This window comes from Plectropomus leopardus, chromosome 10 (assembly GCF_008729295.1).
Source record: "Plectropomus leopardus isolate mb chromosome 10, YSFRI_Pleo_2.0, whole genome shotgun sequence".
Lineage (NCBI taxonomy): Eukaryota > Metazoa > Chordata > Actinopteri > Perciformes > Serranidae > Plectropomus > Plectropomus leopardus.
This window is the reverse complement of record NC_056472.1, coordinates 27,895,003-27,919,028: the sequence shown is the minus strand read 5'-3', so window position 1 is coordinate 27,919,028 and position 24,026 is coordinate 27,895,003. Positions and strand designations below refer to the sequence as shown.

Here is a 24,026-nt window from a genome sequence, read left to right as displayed (position 1 = left end):
TTGTATGCTTCTGTGCACCAGTCAAGTGGTACTTCCAGTTTATATCCATGTCTGTGAATACATGGATGCTTCAATCAGCACAGTTTCAAGATGAGTGCCACCAATTCAGAATCTGATCAAACGCCTCCTCCTCTGTTCCTGAGTTATGATGTTAAAAAATGTCCAGAAAAGTGTTTTTGCAGAACTTTATGATGTCACAGTGAAGCTGGATATAAAATGTCATCACTTTATGATTTTTTCTCCCCATTAGATCATTGTATGACATTTTGCTATAATTAGTGCAGGAACTCTTGCACAAAACATGTTTTGTGAGGTAACAGTGAGCTCTGACACCAAATTCAAATCAGTTCATTTTTGAGTCAAAATGGTAATTTGTGCCCAATTAAAAAAATAAAAAAAATTAAAGGCTTTCTTGATATGTAGGGTATACAAGAATTGGATAGACAAGATCACAGTGAGACTTGACCTTTGACCCATGTCCACCAGAATCTAATCAGTTCATTAACTTAAGTTAATAACTTCAAGGTGACGTTTGTGCCAAATTGGAATAAATGTCCTCAAGGGGTTCTTGTGATATGATATTCAAGAGGGTATGTGGACAGAGGGATGGATGGATGGACATAAAACCCCGAAACATAACACCTTTGGCCAAGGCTGTTGCTGGCACAGAGGCAGAAGAACAATCAGTTGTTGATGCCCTATCCAGGCAGGAAATACATTGATGGAAAAAAAAAAACACTTTTTGTGCAACTTTTCTGTCTGCAAAAACAGTGACACCTTCCTAAAAAGCAACAATATTGTTTCTATGGCTGTCTGACAGGCATCCCGCCAAGGTGTCACACCATCCAACATCCCTTCAGCTCATATAGTACCTCTCTTTAGAAACGTTATATAATATCTATGAAATATCACATGAAACATATTCGTGGTTTGCAAAAATCTAGAATTTTCTTCTGATGATAGGGCTACAATAAAAAAGCCTTAACATCATTTTTGTCTTCTTCCTTGTCTTTTTCCACTTTAACTTCCACCTTTGTTTTCTGTCTTCAGATTGACCTCTTTAACTCTCTCCGCTCGTCTCTGTTTCCTCTGCATCAACCTGTTCTTTCTCTTTTTCTCTCTTTCTCGCTCACTTTCTCTGCAACCTCTATTTCTGACCCTCGCTGTGTTCCTCGCTCGCTCTCTTCCTGTCTGGCGGTCCAGACAGTAACACACTTGTGGTTTTACTAATTCATAGTAAAGTTGGTCAAAGTCTGCAGGAGGATTTTAGACAGCTCAACTTTGTTTTTAAAGCTGCTCTTGTGTCACAAGACATTATGAGTGACCCACCTTCACCTCCGCCTGCTCCTCTTTTCCTTTCATTTCTATTTCTTTATTTCTTTATTTTGTCCCTCACAATAGCAGAAGGTATTAAACAGATATTACAAGATAATAAGTAATATGTGATGAGAGTCAACGTTTTAGAAAACATTTGGTAACACTTTAAAATTACCATCATTAATAAAAGGTAAATTGATAATTAATAGTTATTTTACTGTTAACAATGAAATGATAATAATGAATAAATAATTAATGTTCCTTTAAGTTTCAGTTTGGTGAGATTTTACTGAGAAAAACAAACAGCTGCATAAATGATTTACACGATGACGTCAATTTAATAGATCTGACAGTTTCCTGGAACATCTATCGATGACGTCAATTTAAATAATTAATAATAATAATACCAGAAATACTACTACTAATAATAATGATAAAAATATAATAATAATAACAACTAATTAATAAAGCCGTAAAAGAATAAACTAAAAAGATGAGTTAAAAATGTGTAACAATTACGTGGGTCTTCACAATAATGGCCCCAAAGTGAGACTTTCCATGAAATAAAGGAAATAGCTGACACTAATTTTACTGTCGGCTGAAAAAACAATATTTTAAGAAGAAGTTAACACGAATCTGTGTTTTGTGTGTGTTTTAATTTCACAATCTTTGTTCAGTGAATGTATATGGGCTTTATTTTCTTAGTAATTATGAAGATTTTTTCAGGTCTCATTTGAAAATTGTTGGAACGGTACATTTTCTATCATTATTATGTGTACGTAGCCCGGGTAGCACTACATGTCCTTTAAACTGTATTTGCTGATGCAAATTTGTTTTATATGAACTTAATTTTTAGATAACAGAATTATTTTACAATTTTCTCCCTTTTCTTCTTGTTTGTATTTTATGTTTAAAAGCTGAGAGGAAAATTTTGGAAGTCCAAGTTGGATTCATTGCTGTCACATGCTATTTTATTTCTTGAATTTGATATCAAATGATAAACCAAAAGGAGTCTGCAGCTTCAGGTCAGTATTGGGTCAAAATTTGAACTCTTTTGAGTGAATGACTTTCCTCTCAAGTGTTTTCATCCAAATGTTGAATTTGTGCAGATCAGAATAGAAATCTATGTAGACGAGGGCAACTGAAAATTACATGAACTCCTCAGCCGGGGAGCAGAATCAGACAGACAAGAGCAGTTACTGACCCTTTTTTGATGATGTCATTTTGGTAATTTTGGCTTTTTTAACTGTCTTATCCCATTTTCTCCTCTTTGTTCTTGTCTTGCCGGCTCTGTTCAGACACGAGGAGCTGCTGGTCCAGGGAGGTCTGTATGCAGCCATGTGGATGAAGCAGCAGAAAAGTCACGACACGCAAACAGAATCACAGACTAACAACCAGCCTCAAGACACTTGACACTGAGTATGAACTTTTTTTTTAATTCAATGCTCTACAAATATTTTTTGTCATATCTGATATATTTTGATCTCATCATGTACCTGCACCTATGGCTTCAGTAAGGTCCGAAGTTAAACTCACAGCTCGTGACAAAACAACGTCATTGTCATGATCCACGCCATTGCAGCAGCTTTACTGTTTTTGACTCTCAGTGAGTTTTACGGTTTCATGCAGAATATCATTTTTTCTGTGAACATATTTTGCATGTGAGTGCAATTTTAGTTGTAGAAAAAACAACCCAATAGCCAGAAAAAAATGTTGGCATTGTACGTTTCTGCAAACAATGGATAAGTTACATTTGTATGTTATCATGTACATATATGTTCACACTTCATTTGTAAGTAACGCTGCTGATAATGTAATCATGTTTTGGCACAATCCCGGCTTGAAATGTAGCAATGTGTCTGAAAGAAAGTGCTTTTTGTGGTACTACTATGGCAGTACACACAAAAACTTGGTTAAAAACAACTGCTTTTTGAGGCAAAGTCCTTGAAAAAATAAAAACAAACAAAAAACAGCAGTGTCTCTCAAAAATAATAAAATAAAATAAAATTAAGATAATACAATACAAAAAAATACAATATAATATACAGTGGTCTGCAGCTTCACATTTTACCCAGGTGTCACACCAACACCGTCCCTTCCACCTACAGGTGACAAAGTCTGCTCATACTCTACATCACTTTAGAAATGTTGATATGAAATGTGCAAATGTAACAAATCTTTGGTTTGCAGAAACTTATAATGCCAACATTTTCCTCTGGCGACTTGGCTGAAAACAACTAAAACTGAAGCTGCAGGAAACAGATAGCCTGCAACAGCCAGCAAACTACCATGGCAGCAGAACTGCACTGAACAATGGGAAATGTTTCTTAAAAGTCAAGGTGGAAGCTCCTCTGCAGCAGGAAAACACGGCTGTGGTCAGATGTTCTGCTTGAGAAGAATCCACTCGAGCCACTAAAAGCAGGCGATTGTGTTACTGAGATTGTTTTGGTGAAAACATCCGGGATGGACTCAGAGTGCTGGTGTCAAAGAGAAACTGTTTAGAGTAAAACTATATCAGCAGCCTCAGGGCCGGACAGAGGAGGACAGATGGAGAGTGTGTTGTAGCGAGAACTTTGTCTCGTTATGGTGAGGGATTTCTCTTCACTCACTCCTCCCGAGGTTTCTTCCATTTTTTCCCGTTTTTTCTCATCTGCTGTGAGTGTCCAAGGACAGAGTGTGTTATATGTTGTAAAGCCTGAGGCACATTGTGACTTGTGATACCGGGCTGTAGAAATACCATTGGACTGAAAAAAAAAAGAATTGATGTAAGAATAAAAATCCTCCGAAACAATAACTGTGTCACGGCGTTTCTCTGTAAAGTTATATTTTGCTTTTAAGGGCACTACATTAAGACCTACCGACGCTCTTGTCAGACATGCACCTTTTTCCAAAAATGGGTCAACAATTTTATGATGGTTTTATGTTTGGATAACTTTTGCAGCTCTTGCATTCTACTGTCCCTTTCACTGTATTTGTACAGCTCTGCATCAAAACTGTGAAAACTACTAAAAACAACTAATTAATCAGATCAGGAAATGATGAGATGCCATAAAGTATAGATAGACTAAAAATATAGTATAAATGGTTTAGTGCAGCTAAAAATTCTGTAAAAACGTTACATTTGTATGTTACATATGTATGTTACATATGTATCATATCAATGTTTCTAAAGTCAAGTAGTATATACGCTGGCATATCACCCAGCTGAGATGCCTACTGAGCTGTCAATTAATGTTTGAACCTGTATTTTTATTTATTTATTCATTTTTTACCAGGTCATCACTCTATTTCCAGCAGCTTTCCAGAAACTTTATGTGTTTTTAATTTCTTGTTTTTTTGTTAAATACACCTGTTGCAGTGTTTTTACCAGCCGGAATTGTGCCACCAAATGTGGGCATTTTGAGTCAAAACATGATCTTTTCCCAGTTATAACAGAGTGATAATTGTGCCTTAACATAACCACAGAGTTGCTGAAACATAAGTGTTTGACACTACGTTATAATCTAGATATGTAATGTATCCATAGTTTGCAGAAATCTACAATTCCAACATCTATTCTTGCAGTTTCGTTGATATCAAGTGGCAACCTCCAAGGCTAAAAAAAAAATGAAAGTGCTAAAAACTGCAGTTCCTCTAATGGCCACTTGAAGCTGGCTCCAAAACAGAGTAAATTCCCATAGACCCCCATGTTAAAGTGCCCAACTTTACAGCAGAAATAGACATTTTACAGTCTGGTACAAAAAACAGTTCTGGTCTCTATAGCTAATTTTAACATTTACAACAACTGTACTGGGGTGATTTTTTTTAATATTTATGACTCACATTTTATTAAAGCTTACTAAAGTTATCTATATTTATGAGTTGGCCGCTTGAGCGACATGCTGTCTGTGAGGAGTCACTACAATCTTTGAGCCAGAACCACCCATCCGTCCATCCATCCCTGCAGCTCCAACCTCTTAAATATTGCCACTTTTGGCTCCAAAAAATGAAGATAGCAAGGGCCGAAATGCTAATCTTGAGGCTCCAAAACAGGAGTCCACAAACCAATGGGTGACGTCATGATAGCTAAGTCCATTATTTATACAGTCTTGGTTGATACAGAAATGCACACAGGTTTATAGCTGACAGTTTCATCTCTGTTTTGCCCTTTTTTCCCCATTATGGTCACCTCACAGTATCCTTTCCCCAGAATTTACATCTATAATGGTCATCAGGTCAGTGCTTTATTATTGGGCAGCAGACAAATAAATCTCATAAACTTCACTGGTTTCTAAAAGTACTTTATTGACTATTTTTTGTGATTTTTCTGCATGCAACTAGAAACATTTCTGCTAAATTACATCTCATACTCTGTACAGATCATTACACAGACTGTGAATATGCACATGTCAACTTGTCGGACACAGCTCTTGTCCAAAATGTCCTACGCGTTTGGAAAGTTGTTCTCCCAATCAATTTCCATCTCTTGAATAAACAAATCTCTACTGTAAAAGAGATCAGTACAGCAACAAACACAGCAGGGAGGGGTTTGAGATGCACACTGGGCCGTGGTATACATGGTTACTGGGACAGAGAAAAGACACAAGGTAACGTACAGACAAATATCACAAAGTACCACCGAAGGTAGAGGACCACATGTACGTTGTTAGTGTAGGGACGGTTAATATTAGATCGTGTGCATGTTTCATGTGATGCCTGTCTGTGTGATGGAGCACGCACACGTACATTCACACACGCAAGTCGTGCCCTTATTAAAATGCCATAGCCAGTCTGTGTAGCAGTGAGGGCAGTCTCAGTGCTTCATATCTTAATCATGATCACTGCCATCCAGTTTCTGTCTCTCGTTTCCCGGCTGTCTCAGTGTCTCTCTCTTTCCCTCCTCCTCAGGTTAAGAAAGCAGAAAAGGTCCTCCATCACTAAATCTGCAAAATAATTGCTTACATGTAATTTTTTTTGTTTTTTATAACTTTATTATTGTACTGTCATTTCTGTCGGTTATCATGATACGACTTTCAGAAAAGAGGCAACCGTGAATTACTACCTTTTTTTTTTTTTTTTTAACCAAAGACGTTGTTTAGAGATAATCGAGGTAAATTGGATTCATTTAATAAAACATGTCCATTTCATTCATCATTCAGGTTTTTAAGTAGTTACTGTCATCTCTAGACAATTTGTTTGTTCAAACTGCAGCAACAACAAGAGCAGCAGATAAATGTTCATGTCCTTTCTTCTCTTGATATCTGTGAAACAACAACTATCACCTAATTTTACCCAGCAGAACCACACTCACAGGGGCATCCACCTCGTTCTCATTCCTAGGTTGTCAACTCTTTATGCCCTTTGGCGTGTGATAGCGACGCACAAGGAACCATTTAGCATATTTATGTGACGCACAGCTGGAACACAACACTTATACTGTGAAGTAGTTGTGTTTAGGTTCAGGCAACAAAACTTCTTGGTTAGGTTTAGCAAAAATATCATGTTTTGGGAAAAAGAAAACATGACATAAATACCTCATTGCATGATGATCGTACAAAAATGACATCATTTTACTTTCACGGGAAGTAGGTATGGAAGTTATGTAGGCTAATGTTACACTAAAACAGCGTTGACTTTTGGCTTCAAACAGGACAAACTGAGGTCTATAAATAGCCTTTGGCGTCGATATCACACGTCGTGTGGGGCGTGAAAAAGCATCTCTATTTGACAACCTAATATTGAGAACGGGGCTGGAGCATCAAATGAGAAATGCTCATATAGTTCAGCTTTACAAAGTGTTATTTTACAAAGAATTACAATATACAGTGGTTGGATGTTGTGAGAGTAGTAAAATAGCTTTAAAGGGGTTGATTGATTGTTTTTGTTTCAGTTTTTTTTTGGCCTAAGCTACATTGAGATGACATGAGATGGATGACCCAAATGTTGACTTTGGGAATTCCTTTTATAAATGATAGTTCTGTCTGATAAATATGATGCATTGACATCTGACGCACTGGTGTGAGAAGAGCAAATAGTTTAGGTCAAAAAGCTGAGGTGAAACTCTATTCTTGACCTTGGAAAAATTAGATGAAGAAGATTTGAAGATCTGAAGATTTGACAAGATTTGTAGGTAAACTATGCAGGCATTGTCTACTGGTTTTAAACAGTAATGCCAGTGAAAGGGAAGGTTGATCCCATATTAACTGTCATTGAATGAGCTTTATCCAACTGGTATTTTGCCTTTCTATGTTTCTATGTTAGCAATTTTTCTCAGCTATGTCTCACAATTTTCATAGCTTTCTCTTGGATACATGCTGCTTGTGGTCTGGCACCTGGTCACGCCGTCCCAAACAAAGCAAAAAAAAAAAAAAAAGAAATTAGAAAATACAGGCGGAGGGTAGAGCCTCTGCAGATAAATGCAACAAAATCACTTCCAGTGGGTCATGAGTCATGATTGCTTTTTAGGGAAAATACTCCTGTATTATATACTGTGAACTGTGCAGGTAAAAGGTAGCGAGTGGATCTTGAGTTAAGATTTTTGTCAAACTGTGAGTGCTGCTTTTTGAAAAATCTGTGGTGTTTTCATTCAGTTCATTTGTGCGTAAATAAGTTTCAGAGCATTTGTCAGCTCTGCTGTGACTAAATTATTTGAGTGTTTTTTCAAACCCTGATAGATGATAGTTGGAGAAAGTCGTTGAATGCCAACAAATGAAACGGCAAGAAATTTAAGAAAGAAGAGAAGGAGGGAAATGGAGAAGGGGTAGAAAATGAGATGGAGGCGAGAGGGGAGAAAGTGGAGAGGCGGTTAGAGGAGGAGATCAAGAGAGGAGAGCGGGCAGGAGGTGTCGCAGAGGACAGAATGAAGAGAAGAGGGAAAGAACGAAGACCGCACAACTGTTGTAAAGATAAAAATAGAGTTCGATGATTGACTCTGAAATGTTTAAGTGCCCAGGAGATGTTGCGTTTACACACACACACACGCACACACACACACACACACACAAACTGACCCAAGCATAAACTAGCTATGGTCTGTGCGAGTGGTTGTCCTTCTGCTGAACTCACAAACACACACGGTTCACATGGTGTTCAGGACACTCCTATTGGGATGAGCTGTCATCGCCATGGTGACTGTCTGAGTTAGGACAGAAAACACATACACGCACACACACACACACACAACCAGTGTCCACCAAGCACACTGAAACTAAAGTCCTAAGTTAATACATCTGTATATATGCATGTGTACAAAGTAAACACTCATATGGTCTGTGTGTGTGTGTGTGTGTGTGTGTGTGTGTGTGTGTCTGTGTCCATAATTCATTTGTTTTCCACTCTCACTCTCTCTCTCTCTCCCAGTCAGTCTCAGTGTCTCTCTCTCAGTTGGTCCTCCTGTGTTTCTGGTGCCAGAGTGCGGTCGGCAGGTTCTGGCAGCCCTGGTACTCCCGACGCATCTCACCATCTGTCAGAGGCGGCGTGGCATTGCAGGGGGCGCCGGCCAACGTCACATTTAAAAGGCCTGCCCACGGCTCCAAGAGGCGAGACATCCCAGGATCCTGATGATAACACCAACGGTGGAAGAGGTGATTAGAAGATTATTTAGAAAAAGAAAAAGAAAAAAAAAGAGAATTACCGCAAAAATCTCTACAATCAGCACAGTTTAGAGGTGGATACAGATTAGTGTCACCAATTCAGTATCTGACCAACTTTCTCTGTGTCTGTTTCTGCATCATGACACTGAGTAAGGGCCAGAAAAGCATTTTTTGCAGAGAAAATTATGTCACAGGGAGGGTGACCTTGTTTCATGTTTTCTAGAGGTCACAGTGATCTTTCATCACCAAATTCTGATCAGTTAATCTTTGAGTTCAAGTTGACATTTGCGCTAAATTTGAGAAAATTCCCTAAAGGTATTCTTGAGATATCGCATTCACGAGAATTAGATGTATGCAAGGTCACCTTGACCTTTGACCACCAAAATCTAATCAGCTCATCCTTGAGTCCAAGTGGATGTTTGAGATTTAAAGAAATTCCCTCAAGGCATTCTTGAGAGATAGTGTTCACAAGAATGGGACTAGCAGATAGACATTGCAAAAACATAATGTCTTTTGCCACAGCAACCATCAAAACAAAGGCATTAAAAAACCTTTAGCGGCTTTCACTCTACCCTACTGCAACAGCCCTGACAACTGCCTGCAAAAGCGTTCCCCAAAAAAACAAAGTATCGTCCAGGGCTGTGATGACAGGCATGTGTTTTAGTGTACGTCTCTGGCATTAGTGCATGCTAGCTTGGCACTGTGTAAATAACTATATACTGTAGCAAGACAACAGAAATCAGTTAATTTGCTAAAGATTTCTACATGCATGGTTGTAAAATTTGTAGACAATTGACCAGTCATCTGAAGTTTGGTGGAAACGTTTTTGAAAGTTTGGTGGTTATTCCTGGCCCAGATTTTCTTCTTCTTGTTCTAATAAAGTGCTAGCGTTGTGTTTTGTGTTGTAGAATTCTGGGTATTTCTGATGACGGTCACCTCCTATTTGATTGACCAAAGCCGGGCCGCTACTGCCAGATAAACCACTCAGAGCAAAATCTGTGCACATGCACATAGGTTGTAACTCTTCCATACCCCTCTGCCGCCTTCCCCTCACTGAAATCACTGAAAGCGACAAGTTGCCGTTCTGCAGTGTAAAAGCAGCTTTATGTGATAAAATACCTTTCCCAGGTGGTCCAGCAGGCAGCTGGCAGAGCTGATGAAGGACCAGCTGCCAGGGTTCAACCTCTGGTGGTTGTGGTTCTGCCGTGTCTGGCTCTGGATCAGAACCACATTGAGGTGTTTCTGAGACCCTCGCAGCCTCTTGGACAGAACGCCGCTGTAGCTCTGATCCACAAACAGCAAAACACGAGTCGCCCTGCAGCCGGCCAGGTCGGCCAGGAGCTCGTTGACTGAGTATCGCTCCTTCAGATCAGCCTGGAAACAAAGAGGGAGACGCAGTGTCAAAAACACAGTCATATTGTTGAAAACTTTTGGAGGATTTTTTTGGTTATCTCGATAAGTGATAAAGAGAAGGATGGTAAGGGTATGGTTAGTTAAGACAAGAGTAAAGAGAAGGGAACACACACTGGTTCCACATAGATGCTCCTCCAGGGTCCTATTTTATCTGGGGCTTGATGTTTATTTGAGCATCCTTTAGCTTTCACTAAAAAATCTACTAACATCAGTATCGCAGATGTTGTGCGCTCGCTAATAGAACATATTGTTAAAAAAAAAGAGAAAAATTCAAATTCCTGTTTACCACCATGTGTTTACAGCCATAATGGCAGCCTGCTGGACCCAGTGTGACCGTGCTGAACAATTCTCTGTAATAACTGCTTTTAACCAGATGAGCTCATGTTCTCATTTTGAGAAACAACGACAGGGATACTGTTGTCTGTGTGGTCCTCCTCTGTGTGTGTGGTCAGAGGAATCATCTTATCTGATACTGATAATGGCTCCCATGTGAGTCCGATACATCATTTTCCATTCTGTGTTGGTGATCTGCTTCAAAGACAAGTCTTTATCTCTGTTTGTGTGTGCAGACACTGCTGCCTGACACTCCTTCATACACACACACACACACACACACACACACACACACACACACAAACACACACTATTTTAACTGTCAGTGTATGAAAATATACCAAAATGCAACTTATTGAATAGTTTTAGAGTAACAACACGCATTCTTCAATTCCACTTTTTTTTCCCACTTACACATTTTTCTTTTCCCTTCTCACTGCCTGATCATTGTGTGTGTGTGTGTCTGTGTGTGTGTGTGTGTGTCTTACAATGCCGTTGAGGTTGGCATCCCACAGCAGCATGGTACCGTCGTTGCGTGTCGGAGAGTTCAGGTAGAGAACCAGCGTGTCGGCACAGTGCTGCTTCCTGCAGACGTATGACACGTGGTTACGGATCACTGCTTTCTCCGTTGCCGAGTAGACACCCTCTATGTCCTCTGAAGAGAGAGGACACAAGGGAGAGGAGTTAGACATGTTGTAGAGATGGTCATTTTGTCTGTCCAGTCATTGGTGGTGTTTGACTGTTTACTTTGTCTACTGAGAAAAAAATCTATTTCTATCTCAGACTGGTCTCACTACCAGGGACGCCGGGCGCATCCTTTTCCCTGCATTTCCACCAGATCCGACAAGGACACTTGGAGGCACACTGCTCCATTCACCTGGTTGCTTAATGGTCATAGTTGCCGAAAAAAGCAGGTGTGTTCCAATTCTTTTCTGGACTTTATTGTGAGTGCACCTGATTAGATAAATGTGCTGCTTTTTGGGCATTCCCCGGTCCCCCAATCACGTGGTATAAATAATGACCGAGGCCACTTCAATGGTCCCAGCCTTGTGGTTTAATAATTTAGGTTACACTGACAGGGTTCAAAGAGAACCTCAGTCATTATAACAGTTGAGTAACAGAAGAAGAAAGCGAGGCTCATAGGATTTTTGGAACAAAATGTATGTTGCCATGTTTGTGCAACATTGTTAATAGAGCAACGCTGTCGTACCAGGAAGCTGTCCGCTGCTGGCGAAGAACGTCTTGATGTGATCTTTGTGGAAGCCATTGTTCTGCAGCATTCGGTAAAACCTCTGAAGATTCTGAACATGACGCTGGAACGTCATCTGCTGCTGCCAGCCACCTGCAGGTATACACACACACACACACACACGCACGCACCATGAGCACAACACAGTGTTGCACTCTTAAAATGACAAATCTCTGTCCTCTGTTTGGCAATCTGTTCTCTCTGGTGCTGCATATATCTTTTTTGTACTAGTTTGTTCAGAGCAGCAGGGTTTCATATGGCAACACACACACATATGTCCCCAGAGAGGAAGAAAAGAAAGAAAAACAACAAAAGGTGTCCCTTCATGACGTTTGCGCTCACAGTTGAGAAGCAATCACTTTAGAGAAGCCGTCATGTCGTCTATCTTTATATACAATCTATGATCCTCCCTGAAATGATTTGTTTCACTTTTGCGATTTGATTTATTTTGTCCCATAACATTTCCTAAGTCTAGAAGAGCCACACATGCAAGGAATTTTATCCATATTCAAGTTAGCAGAGCACTAAACTGAAGTTAACACCTCTGCCCGCAAAAGTCTCCATTGTGCTTGCTCTGTGAGCTTGTCAACGTAGAAGATTTGTGTAATTTAGACTTAGAAAATTGAACTTTTTAGGCTTTGTGTGCTACTGAGCAAAGTTCATAGGAACGATTAAAGCCCTGCCGCCAACATTGTATCCAGCATTCTTTATACAGCTATGGGTTATTCAATTTCATACTTTGTGATGTGTGTCTTATTGAAGATGGATAGTGGGTTTTTGTTCCAGTAAAAAGATATGCCTTAAACAGGGGCACTGGTGATATGGTTTGTCAAGTGTTTGTGAGGTGATATTGGGTAAGAATAGTGCAAATATGAAAAAGCACACCCGAATATTCCTACCTGAGATGAGCACAGCGTGGTCACAGGTCTGGTAGAGTCGGCAGGAAAGATGAGTGGCCAGTGGCTGCTGGTGGCAGCGTCTGGTGTTTTTATTTAGCTCACAGCTTGAGACAGGCAAACTGGGAGAGCCCATCGGCAGCGGCTGAGGACACCTCGCAAACTCTGCATGATCTGTTGAAGCAGAGGGCATATCTGAGAGGGCTTGTCTTGAAAACATTTAAAATAAAGAGGAGCCTCAGTGTTGACACCAGGTCAAATCAAATTTGGTATGCCAGTGCACTCAGTGAACAGCGAGTTTAATTGGGCATAATCAAAAAGTAAGGAATACTTAATCTCCACATATTTGTAGCGTGCCAGAGGTGGGTTTGTGGTTTTATTCTGAGGATTGTCTATGTTTGCCATAACAGGATGATAACATTTTCCCAGCAGTTTTTCTCACGAGGCCCAGGTTGCTGGCAGAGGCTGCAGGTGTGGGTGGTCTTGGCATAACATGATAATAATTTCTGAATTTCAATCAGAAAACCCTCCTAGCAGGAAAAAAGCAACAGACTGCCACCCAACCTATGAAAATCAGGAATAAACCAAACAACTTGTATGTTTAAAACTGATATTCTGTTACCAGGAGGATACTAAAGGGTTCTTTATTTTCAACCTGGACCTAATTTCACATATTTTGGTATATAAGTACTACTGGAGACAAAATTTTTTGAAATTGGTCCAGCATTGAGTGAGAGCGCTGCAGCTGCGAAACAGGCTGCAGTTTAACCACTGGGGGCATTTGTGCACCATCGGTTTAGGTCCAAAGTGTTTGTTTTTGCAACTGATAGGCTCAGATCATTATTCTAAGTGTCTGACGATTTATGGAAATGAGCTTTATGGAAACACACCTTTTTATAAAGATTAAGATTCCTTTTTATCAAACAGCCCCATGGCCATTGCCAAACCCATCAGACTCAAGTAAACAGTATTTTTTTTTTTTTTTTTGCAGTTGCCGTCTGTAGCAGTCTCACACATTACTGGACAGATTTTCAAAAACTGTTGTTCCCATTAGTCACTACTCAAAAAATGGGGAAAACAGAGTCTATGTTGAGAAATATTGAGTTTGCATCACCCAATGACTTTGGTAATCCTGTGGCTTTTAGTCTTGCACCTCCATGGGGTTAAAGGTTCGCTTTTAAACAAAACATCTCACAATATTGAGTGGATTGCTATGAGATTTGGCACTGATATTCAAGATCCCCAGAGGATGAATCCTAATGACTTATGTAATCTCCTAATTTTTTCCCAGCACCACCAGCAGATTGACATCTCTGACTGTAATTAAAATATCTTCAGTTATTGCATGACTTGGGATAAAATTTGGTACAGACATAGTCTACCATTGTTATAATTGTTATAACTTTGGTGATCCCTTAAATTTTCATCTAACTTATCTTTCATTAGGTCAGTTGTTTTCATTAGTCCAGTACTTTGGTTTATGACCAAATGCCCAATAAAAAGAAATCCTTATAAAAGCCGTGATTTAAAACCTACCAACACATCGGAGTCTCTGCGTTCGGTTGCTGTCTCCAACTCCGATCACTAGCGGAAGGAAGTGAACTTCACAGAGTCCTCCAATGGCCCGCTCCACCAGACGGCTCCCACCACTGGTGGTAATGGTACTGCCACGCAGAGCCCCACCTGCCAGCCGACTATGTCCATTGCCAATAAGCCTCTCTGGCCCGGCTTGCCGACGCTTCAGCTGGTTCTGACAACGACCTTTCAAAGCAAGAGTCAAACACTCCTCACCTGAAGACACAAAGGGTGGAGAACATTTGATTTCAGTGGTGGGAAGTAAGACCAACAGGGCTATCACGTGTATCCCATCCCAACACCTGCTCATCCCAAGACGCCACATATTGACGCATTGCAGTGGACTTCTGTGTCTACATATTATGCTCTAGGTATCCATCTGTGTCTGCTGTTGATGTTACGGTATGCCGCTACAGTGATGTCAACACAAGCACATCGTGGATGGATGGTTATGTTTCGGCAAAAGAGGCACATGGTAAGGTGAAGAAGAAAAACATCACATTCAGACAGGAAGCAAACAACGGACAGATGAAAGTCCAGGGTTTGTTCAGTCCACCCACCACCCCACCCTCACGCCCTATAGGGACCTTTGTTATGTCGTTATCGGCAGCGTTTCACCTGACACGACAGGTTCTGCTGCCTATGCTCTCAACTGACACTGACTGTCCACGTTTCATGTTGCCGCAACAGGTGTCAAACGGCTGTCCAAATTTGTTCTTGATTGAGCTTTAAATATAAATATCATTGATAACAATATTAATAATAATTATTTGATTTAAGCTTGTATCCAGCGATGTATCATGCGGACGCAAATTATGGCTTTTAGCGTTGTGATCAAAAGCGGCAGTATTTGACGATTTCAGAATGAGAACAAGCTACCTGCCCCCACTGAAAGGTTAAAAATGTATTTGTGGAAATTTAATATTGATGTCAAACCTAATCACTACAGATAAGATTATGTGTCTGTTACAGGCTCAACTGATTCTTCAGTTCTAATACCCCTTAAATTTGCTCTCAGGGGCAAAGGGGCACTCTTAAACCAGGGATACAGCTAAAAATAATGCATGGCATTGAGCCTGAAACTGCCTCGGTAATTGTTGTGCATGTGATAAATAAATAACTTGAATTTGACTTGAACTTTTCTTCCTCCCTCTTTCTTCCTGTCTTCCAGGTTAAATGAGGTCTAAAAAAAGTTTTGCTCTAAAAGACTTTGGTCCAAAACCATCTACAGAACGCAGCAGGGGGCACAGAGCTGTGTGTGTGTGAGTATGAATAATTGACAGGTGTGTGTTTGTGTAACACAGGGCCAAATTCACCTCAACATCTGGCCCTAACCTCTCTCACAGCAGGAGGTCAACAACTTGCACTTTCAAACACGTATTTTTTTATAGGACTTGTGAGGTACATCACAGAATACATGCACTTCCTGTCCCTTTGGACTATTTCTACATGCATAAAGCACTTTGGAAATGCTACTTTTACTCTCACTTTTGGCCTTTTATCCACAGTAAAGCTTTTGTTTGCCACCACCAAAAGTGGGGCTTTTTAGAAACCCTGATGTTTGATTGCCAACGCTTTTACAAATATGGCCAAAATACTCTCACTTTGCCTTCAGTGTCACGGAATAACTACCTGCAATATCCAACTGCATCTTTTTGTGATCACTCACAGTATTTTGTTGTTTATGATGAGCAATATCTTTCCAGCTAATATTTGCATATCTTTCTGGTGCAAGTTAAAAATTGCGATTTAATATATGGTTAAAAATGTTACCAACTAACCTGAGTTTATAGTAACTCCTCACTGCAATGAGATAAGAAAAAAAAATTTATTCATGAAAATTAGAAAAAAAAATTAAACATTTGAGATGAAATGTATCATAGGGTGGAGGCCCCAATATTACCTTTATTTTCACAGTTTTACAATATCATAGCAGTACCATACAATATTATTGTGATTTTGCACATTTTGCAATATGCTGACTATTGCAACAACATAGGCCCCATGTTTTTATTCTTGTGAAGACTCAATGCAATTCTAATCTTTCACTTTATTTGACTTAATGAAAGAAATTAATTGAAGAAAGTATTATTATTTTAGGCTACAAAATGTTTAATTCGTATTTGCACTATAAATCATTTATGTAACAAAACATTGATATTCAGTGTCCACACAAGATATTGCGAAACTATATTGTTTTGTTTTGGGGTTTGTTTTTTTTTTACCCCTACCCATAATAATTATTACCTCTGTAAGTGGGGACATTTTTCACACTTTAATCAATCTTTCAGACCTGTACACCCTACTTTAACCCTCATTCTGAACCTGAAGGAAAGTTTTAGCAGAATTTGGATCTTATTGATGGTGCTTTCATAGCTTTGGCCATTTTTCAGCTTAACTATAATTATCCTTTAATCTGAACCTAAATTTATCCCTAATAATCATAATAGTGATAATAATAGTAAACTTTACTTATATGGCACCTCTCAAAACACAGTTACAAAGTGCTTTACAACAAAAACAAAACACATATAAAAGCATAGAGAAAATGACATGAACAAAGAGCCAAACACTAGTGACATAATAAAGATGAGTAAAAATGTTACAAAACATAAATAAAATCACTGAAAAGTACTTCTTAAAAAGTGGGGATTTTTTAAGTGATTTAAAGACAAGACAGAGTTTGTGGCTCTGATCTCCTCAGGCAGGTCATTGCAAAGTCTAGGAGCTCTGACTGCAAAGACTCTATCCCCTTAATGCTGAAAGAAGTCCTCAACTCATCCTTAAACTCACTCAAAGACTAAACCTCAAGTATCAAAAGTGCAATAACACGTACACACACACACACAGATGTGGGCATAAAGTGCTGAAGAGGTAGCTGCAGTCGGACCCCCTCTGAGCAAGAAAATGTCTCAAACAATAAGCTATAAATGGAGCTTTTTAGAGGGTGAGACCACGCACATCCAAGTTTTACTTTCTCTTCTGCTTCAGTTAGAAGAAAACTTTACACACACACACACACACACACACACACCTTAAAAAGGCATACATACACACACACACACACACACACACACACACACACACACACATATATATGCACATTAACTGACTGTCTGAATTATCATCGAATATAAAGTTGATGTCACGCCACGCTACATTTTTTGGACATGCCTACTACACTTGTAAAGCAACAGTATTTGGACAAACTAATCATGATAAATCATACAGATCCATGAGACTTGGCAGCCCAAGGCTGGATTACAGACCCAGATGCACCACCTCCTCTCACATACCTGAACACTGTAAACTATCTCAGTTTTGGACAGAGTGCATACCATAGACTGTATGGTGCGTACACTTTGGTATTAGAGATAAGAGACCATGATCCGTGGAACATTCCAACTCCGTCCCACACGGCGTGATGTAAATTCAGATTCTCTATGATCTCATGTGCCGGTACGGGGAATGGAAAAGAGCCCCTCGTTGGGAATTCAAAGAGGCTGCTCTAAAGTTAGCATAAAGGGAAGCATCATGTAAACCATGGCTTGAAGTTCTCTACCTGTGTGGCTTAGAGAGTTTATAAACACTAATCCCCAGCCTACTTTCTTGTCTGTTAGTGCTGCCTCCCCACCACCTTCTTGTCCTGCGTTCACTATGCAGCTACCTACCTGTCCTGAGCCTGTCTTTTCTTAGTCTGTTAGTCTTTTGCCTGGTTCCCAGTTGGCCAGCATCTTACAAGCCACCAGTCTGCACTCCAGCCAGCTAGGCCCAACCTTGCAGCCCAGCAGGTGAACCAGAGTTAGCATTTCAGCACCTCGGGTTCCCTTGTCTCAGAGTCAATACATTTTTTTGAATGGGTTTTTGGTTAAAAGTCTGAAGTACAGTCTGTGACTTACACAAACTGAAGAGACTTTCACTTTTGCTCTCCAACAAAAACAGACATGATGATCAAAAAAATGTAATTTTGAGGCTCTTTAGACTTTCCAAATGTTATGACTTGGATGTTCTCAAAAAATTATTCACCGCTTTATAGACGTCTCTTTCCCAGTATAAGTCAATGGGAAAAAGTTTCTCTGGGCTTATGGGCATCAAGTGACGGACCCGAATAGTGCAATTCCACTTTTGGCCACAATGAAAAATCCAGAGAGTTGTTATAGCAGCCTGATGCACTTCCGGGAGGCTCGGTCTGGTAGCCCCAGCAAGCTAACTGCAGCAAGCTAGCCTTCAGCCTGCCAGCCACCAGCGTAACATCCTTCAGCATGAACTTTGCCCCAGTAACTTCCAACCTTCATTCCAGTCAGCTAGTCCCTGAAGACCTTGAGCTAGTCCCCTTTCCTGGAGGATCGTTTGGCCATCTCCCCAAGGCACTGATGGATGTGGAGTTACTTGGTCTTACGTGCATTTAAAATAAGTCTCCAAGTGATAAACTGAAAGCTTCAAATGCATATTAAAGATGAGCTTGGATTGGAATCAATAAACATTAACAAACAACAAATATATAAATTGTAATGGACCAAGGATTGATCCCTGTGACACCCCGTGATCGATTACTATTACTACTTACTACTGTTCTCTACCACCACTGTAACAATATCACTATTACTGCAACCATTACCATTACTACTACAGTTACTAGTTCTACAAGTTTAAAGCTGCCATCACTTCCAGATTGATAGATTAGTCTTTAATACAAAGGTTACTGCTATATTAAAAACATTAAAAAAAAACCCAGACATTAACATTTAACAACCAAAAAGACCATAATGTACTGAATAATTTGAATAAAGTTAACAATTGCTCAATATGCATACAATGACTATCTGTTAACTCACCCAGGTAAATGCCATCCAGGTGGGAACATCTCTTCTTTGTCACATTCACATCCACATAGAAGAGGACCACTGGGTGTCCAAAGTTCTCCCCAGGGCTCGGATCCAGCACCAGCACAGCATCATGGGCTGTGGAGCCGGGGAAAGGCTGCTGGTGTCTGTGAGGACCGTCCCCTCCATTCAGCACCTGGCTGACGCTGAAACCTCCCCGTGGTTTGGAGCTCATCGAGCCACCTGAGGAGTCCGGCAGGATGGCCAGAACTTTGTCTGAGGTACCTGGAGGGTTTAGGAAGAAAAGACTATTACTTTAGGAGAATGAACTGTACAAGGCTATTGTGGGTAAGTGTTTTGTGGTAATTATAAAGTAATGTGATATAGAAATACCTTAAATCACTTAGAAAGTAACAGCAAAAAAAAAAAAAAAAAAAACAGTCTCTGCAATATCTTCAGAAAATATTCTTAATAAAGTCACCCAATCATAACTGATCACCTAAGAAACATCTTAGACCCAATAGGTAGAGAATATAATTTATAAATATTATACTGGAAACGGTGGAGCTATAATATACAGTTTCAAACAATGACTTCACTTTGACATTATCAATACACAGTAACAATTCAATGTAAACAAAAGAAATAATTCCTTTACAAGATGGTCACATTAAACTCAAATTTAGAGAAATCTGCAAAAAGATTTGAGATTATACATACTCTGATAAATGATTTTCATTTTGTATCCTTTTCAAAATGCTTCATATATTTTATATTAGAATTTTATTATATATTTAAATATTTATTAATATAAATAAAATAATTAATTCTTTTGACAATTTTGCATTTTTGATTCTGTCATTTATCATATCCACATTTTAAAAAATAATAATGTAGAGGATATCATTTATGAAGTGGTTTGGCAAACTTGAACAGTAAAGCTGAGGTAGGCAGTTTTATTTTGGTGTCATTGGGCAAAAATCTTAAATAACATTAAACAGAAAATTCAGATATCAGTTTTTCTTTTAAAGGCAGTGGACAGACTTTTGCATTTCTTAATCAGTTTAACAATCAAGCTAGTCTCTTTTATTTAATTTATTTGTCTGATTTCTTTAACCCTTTGAAACCATTTCAGATTGGCTTGATTTCATTCTAAAACATGAGAAGAAGGCAATGAGCAACGAAAGAGGAAATGACCCACAAATTAGCAAGAGATTAGTATACAAGTACAAAACAAAACAACAAAACAAACAACAAAAAAAACCCTGAAAAAACGTTTTTTGAAAATGTAAAGAAAGTACAACAAAAAAACGAACAAGAAAAAACTACAGCACGAAATTGACTTTAAAAAAGTCACATAAAAATCTATATATTTTTTTTACAATGTTTTTTTTTCATGTTTTATTTTGTTTTTATACTGTTACCAAACTAACAACAACTCCAGTTATGTGTGACCTTTGCCCTCCCTACCTGCAGCTGAGCGGGGCTCCGATACGTAGACAGCCACAGCGGAAAGGGGCAGGTGGGCGAGCCTCCTGCACTCTGCCTCAGAGAGCGAGGACATGCGGAGGCACCGGTCCAGCTGGTCCCACTGCAGCGACTGGAGGCCAGAGCGGACCCAGCGCTCCAGACGGCCCGGGGCCACACTGCCTGCCGGGGCCACCGCTACGATATGGAGGACGAAGATGGAGAAAGGAGCTGCGAGGAGCACCAGGAGCCTCATTATCACACCTGGGTCCGTGTGGTTGTCTTGATTTGACCTTTAAAAGTGAATTCTTTTTTCTTTAGTCCTCCTTTTTTTAATACTTTTTGTTCTGTCTTCCTTTTATGTAATTTGTCCTTTTACCCTTCCTTTTCCTCTTGGCTCATCCTTTTGTCCTTTACCCCTTAATTATTCCTTCTCTGTGTCAGCTTTAAATGTCTTTGTCCTCTTTTTTCATCCTTCTTTTTCTACTATATTTCACTTTTGCTCTTCTCCCTGTTTTCCTCTGTATCCTTTTTATTCCTTCACTTTTGACTCCTACGTTTCTATGGCGTTCATTGATGTTTTTGGCTGGTCCTTGGATCTGTCTTCAGCAAACAGCAAATTTAGACTCTTGTAGTTTTTTTCTTCCCTCCTTTTCAAAATGATTCATTAAAATCTCTGACTAAAAATTGAAATTAATTGTTTTTCTTGATTTTTTTCAGCTGACAAGCTGATATTATGTCTTCAGTCTGTTTTTTTTTTGGTTCTTATTTATCCAGAGATGAGAAGTTCACACAAATGTTGGTCAGAAAAATGTCCAAATGTCCTCTGTTGTCTCCTTTTTTCTGTATCTGGGAAAAAATAACAAATCCAGCAACTTGGTTGTGCTTTTCTTCTGTCACTCGAACTTTATTTTTAATTTTATATTTTCTTCTTTTATCTCATCTTTTCTTTGCATCTGAGTGGATGCAACATACACCAACATCCTTTTTTGGTCGTTCTGACAATGAAACTACTTTTCTTCTGTTCTTTTGGTACTTTTGGGTCTTAATTCCTCTTTTCTACTGGAGTTCAGAGATGACAATATATCCAATCGTTCCCAGAGGAGTCAATTTAGACTTTTTTCCCCCCTCTTCTTCTTCGTCTTCTTCGCTGATTTTTTTTAGCTGAGCCGAAGCAGCTTCAGACTCTTGGAAGACGATAAATTATCCTTGAGTCAGAATTTGTTGTCCTCAAAAACAAGGCTTGGAGGACATGTCCTTTTTTTCTTGTTCTTCCTTCTTTTGGGACCACCAGCTTGTCCTGCAGACTCTTTGCTCTCAGTGACACTTGAGATCCTCCTCAGCTTTGAGGACTGAAGCACTTCTGCTGCTCAACCCGCTCACTGCTCAGCTTCAGTCTGCTCACTCTCTCTGCTCTCTTTATCTCTCTCTCTCTCTCTCTCTCTCTCTCTCTCTCTCTCTCTCTCTCTTTCTGTCTGCAGGCTCTGACATGCCAAAGGGAGAGAAGGGAGGATATGAAGAGTCCAGAAAGGGGGAAAGGATGAGTGGATGAGGGGGAATGAGGTAAGGAAAAGATGGAAGAAAAGCGAGAGGAGAATATGAGGGAGGAAAAGGGGAGACGTCAGAGTGTAGGAGAGTATGGATAAAGAGAAGGAAGGAAGAAGAGAGGATATGAAGGAGGGAGTTAAGAGAGAAATGAGGAAAGAGAGAAACGTGGGAGAAAGTGGAAAGAAGAGGCGGAGATGTAGAGGGAGCAGAGAGAAGGCGAGATGGAAAGAGGAGTGGAGGAGAGGAAAAGTTTAAGAGAGGAATTGCAAAGAAGTGAGAAAATGGGAAGCAGAGGAGGACAGCAATGAATAAAAAGAGAAAAGGAGGAGAAGAGAGGAAAGGAAACAGGGAGGAAGTGAGGGGAAGGAGAGAGGAAAAGAGATGAACAGGTAGGAGAGGAAAATAGGGAAAGTTAAGAGGGGTGGAAAGGATTAAGTAAAAGAAGGAATGGAGGAAGAAAGGAGGAAAAGGAAGGGTAGGATGAAAATGAGGAAAGAAGAAAAGTAATGGAATAACAAAGGAAGAGAGGAAAAAAGACGGGAAAAGAGAAGGGAAATGAAAAAGGATAAGATGGTGAGAAGAAGAAAAAGGCAAATCAGATGAGAAGAAGATATTTAAAAATACAGGACACAAGAAAAGGAACCAAGAGGTAAACCAGAGGAGCAAGAAGGGAGGAGAGGACATGAGCAGAGGCAGGAGGAGGACAGAGGTTTGGTGTCTCCTCCTGTGAGCCCTCTCGTGGTGAAATGTGAGACGTACAAGCCTGTTTGGTCCTCAGTAGGGAAACAAAGAGAGGGGAACAACTGAAACAGTCAGAGGGGATAAAAACACTCAAACTTTCCTCTGCAGTCCACATTTTAGACATCAAGTTATGCTACTGACTGTTTTGTCATCTCAAGAAGTGCTCTTCATTTTCCTTACAATAGTGAAATGATATTTCTTCATCTCTTAAAACTTTATACAGGCTAAATTAGACAAATATTTTTGCTGTTTTGATTTAAAAATGTGTTATTTTTTATTTGAAGCCAGGGCTCCTACAACATGCTACCTTACAGTTTCAGGTTTTGCTTTTTGCAGCAGCTGTTTTTGTTTTTTGTTTTGTTTTATGTTTTTTTGTTTTTAATAGCTCAGGGTTCATTTCTCCAATTATGGGAAAATTGGCTTTTTTAAATTTTATTTTTATTTTTTGACAGAATCTGAATTTGCTGTTGATGACATACAGTGCATCCACTATACTTAATTCTGGACCGTTTTTTTCTTTCTCTACTTGTGAATAAGATGCCAAAGTTTATTACAAGAAAAAAGAAAAGAAAAGAAAAAAGAAAAGAAAAGAAAACAAAACAAAACAAAAAACAAAAATCAAGCTTGTTTATGAAGAAAATAGTCGCCAGGGGAGGATCTGCCTGACCTTATGACACAAGCCTAGTTTTGTTCGAGAATAATAATAAAATAAAAAAGAATGGATGAGGAGTGTGGAGGGACTTTTTATTGGAAGTTTTATTGGAATAGTTGAGTTTTATTTTCAGTACAATAAAAGGCAGTAACTGTCTGGCAGGGGTCTGTTAGAGATAAGGGACCAACAAGTACAATGGTTATTTTTTTAAAAAAATATTTAAACTAAACAGGTTTAATATTCATAATAAAGCAACTTTAGAAACGTCAAGTAATTTTTATTTTATTTTATTTTTCTGTCTTTTGTTTCCACCCCTGTGATAGTTTTTATAAAATAAAGTAATGCTATTACTCCTTCGGTGTAGTAGGTGGCGGCATAGATCTTTGACATTGGTTTTGTAGCCCGCCAGAATAACTAAAGAAGAAGAAGAAAACCAACGAA

The 24,026-nt window shown here is 39.3% G+C and overlaps 2 protein-coding genes across 2 annotated transcripts in view; one reads left to right on the top strand and one right to left on the bottom strand.

The window, feature by feature from the left end:
• Positions 1-2,764, top strand: part of abcb6b (ATP-binding cassette, sub-family B (MDR/TAP), member 6b) — a gene marked incomplete at its 5' end in the record, with an annotated part of 31,373 nt that extends 28,609 nt beyond the window's left edge. Inside the window, one exon of the mRNA XM_042494045.1 lies at positions 2,616-2,764. Coding sequence (XP_042349979.1) covers positions 2,616-2,730 — 115 coding nt within the window. The remainder of the gene's footprint in view (positions 1-2,615) is intronic.
• A 2,822-nt stretch (positions 2,765-5,586) lies between these two features.
• On the bottom strand, positions 5,587-22,345 carry si:ch211-67e16.11. Its single transcript, XM_042495358.1, has 8 exons — positions 20,648-22,345; positions 19,190-19,462; positions 14,316-14,570; positions 12,783-12,953; positions 11,845-11,976; positions 11,123-11,289; positions 10,008-10,262; positions 5,587-8,852 (listed from the first exon to the last, which is right to left on the bottom strand). Exons 1-8 carry the CDS (start codon positions 20,898-20,900, stop codon positions 8,676-8,678), a joined length of 1,683 nt encoding a protein of 560 aa, XP_042351292.1. The 5' UTR covers positions 20,901-22,345; the 3' UTR covers positions 5,587-8,675.
• Positions 22,346-24,026: the final 1,681 nt, after the last annotated feature.

Bases quoted from the DNA above. Each gene is read 5' to 3' on its own strand.
- si:ch211-67e16.11 (XM_042495358.1), bottom strand. From the start codon at position 20,900: ATGAGGCTCCTGGTGCTCCTCGCAGCTCCTTTCTCCATCTTCGTCCTC. The intron at 11,977-12,782 runs GTAGGAATATTC...GTATACCTGCAG, and splicing joins CCACGCTGTGCTCATCTCAG to GTGGCTGGCAGCAGCAGATG. The intron at 11,290-11,844 runs GTACGACAGCGT...CTCTCTCTTCAG, and splicing joins CAGCAGCGGACAGCTTCCTG to AGGACATAGAGGGTGTCTAC.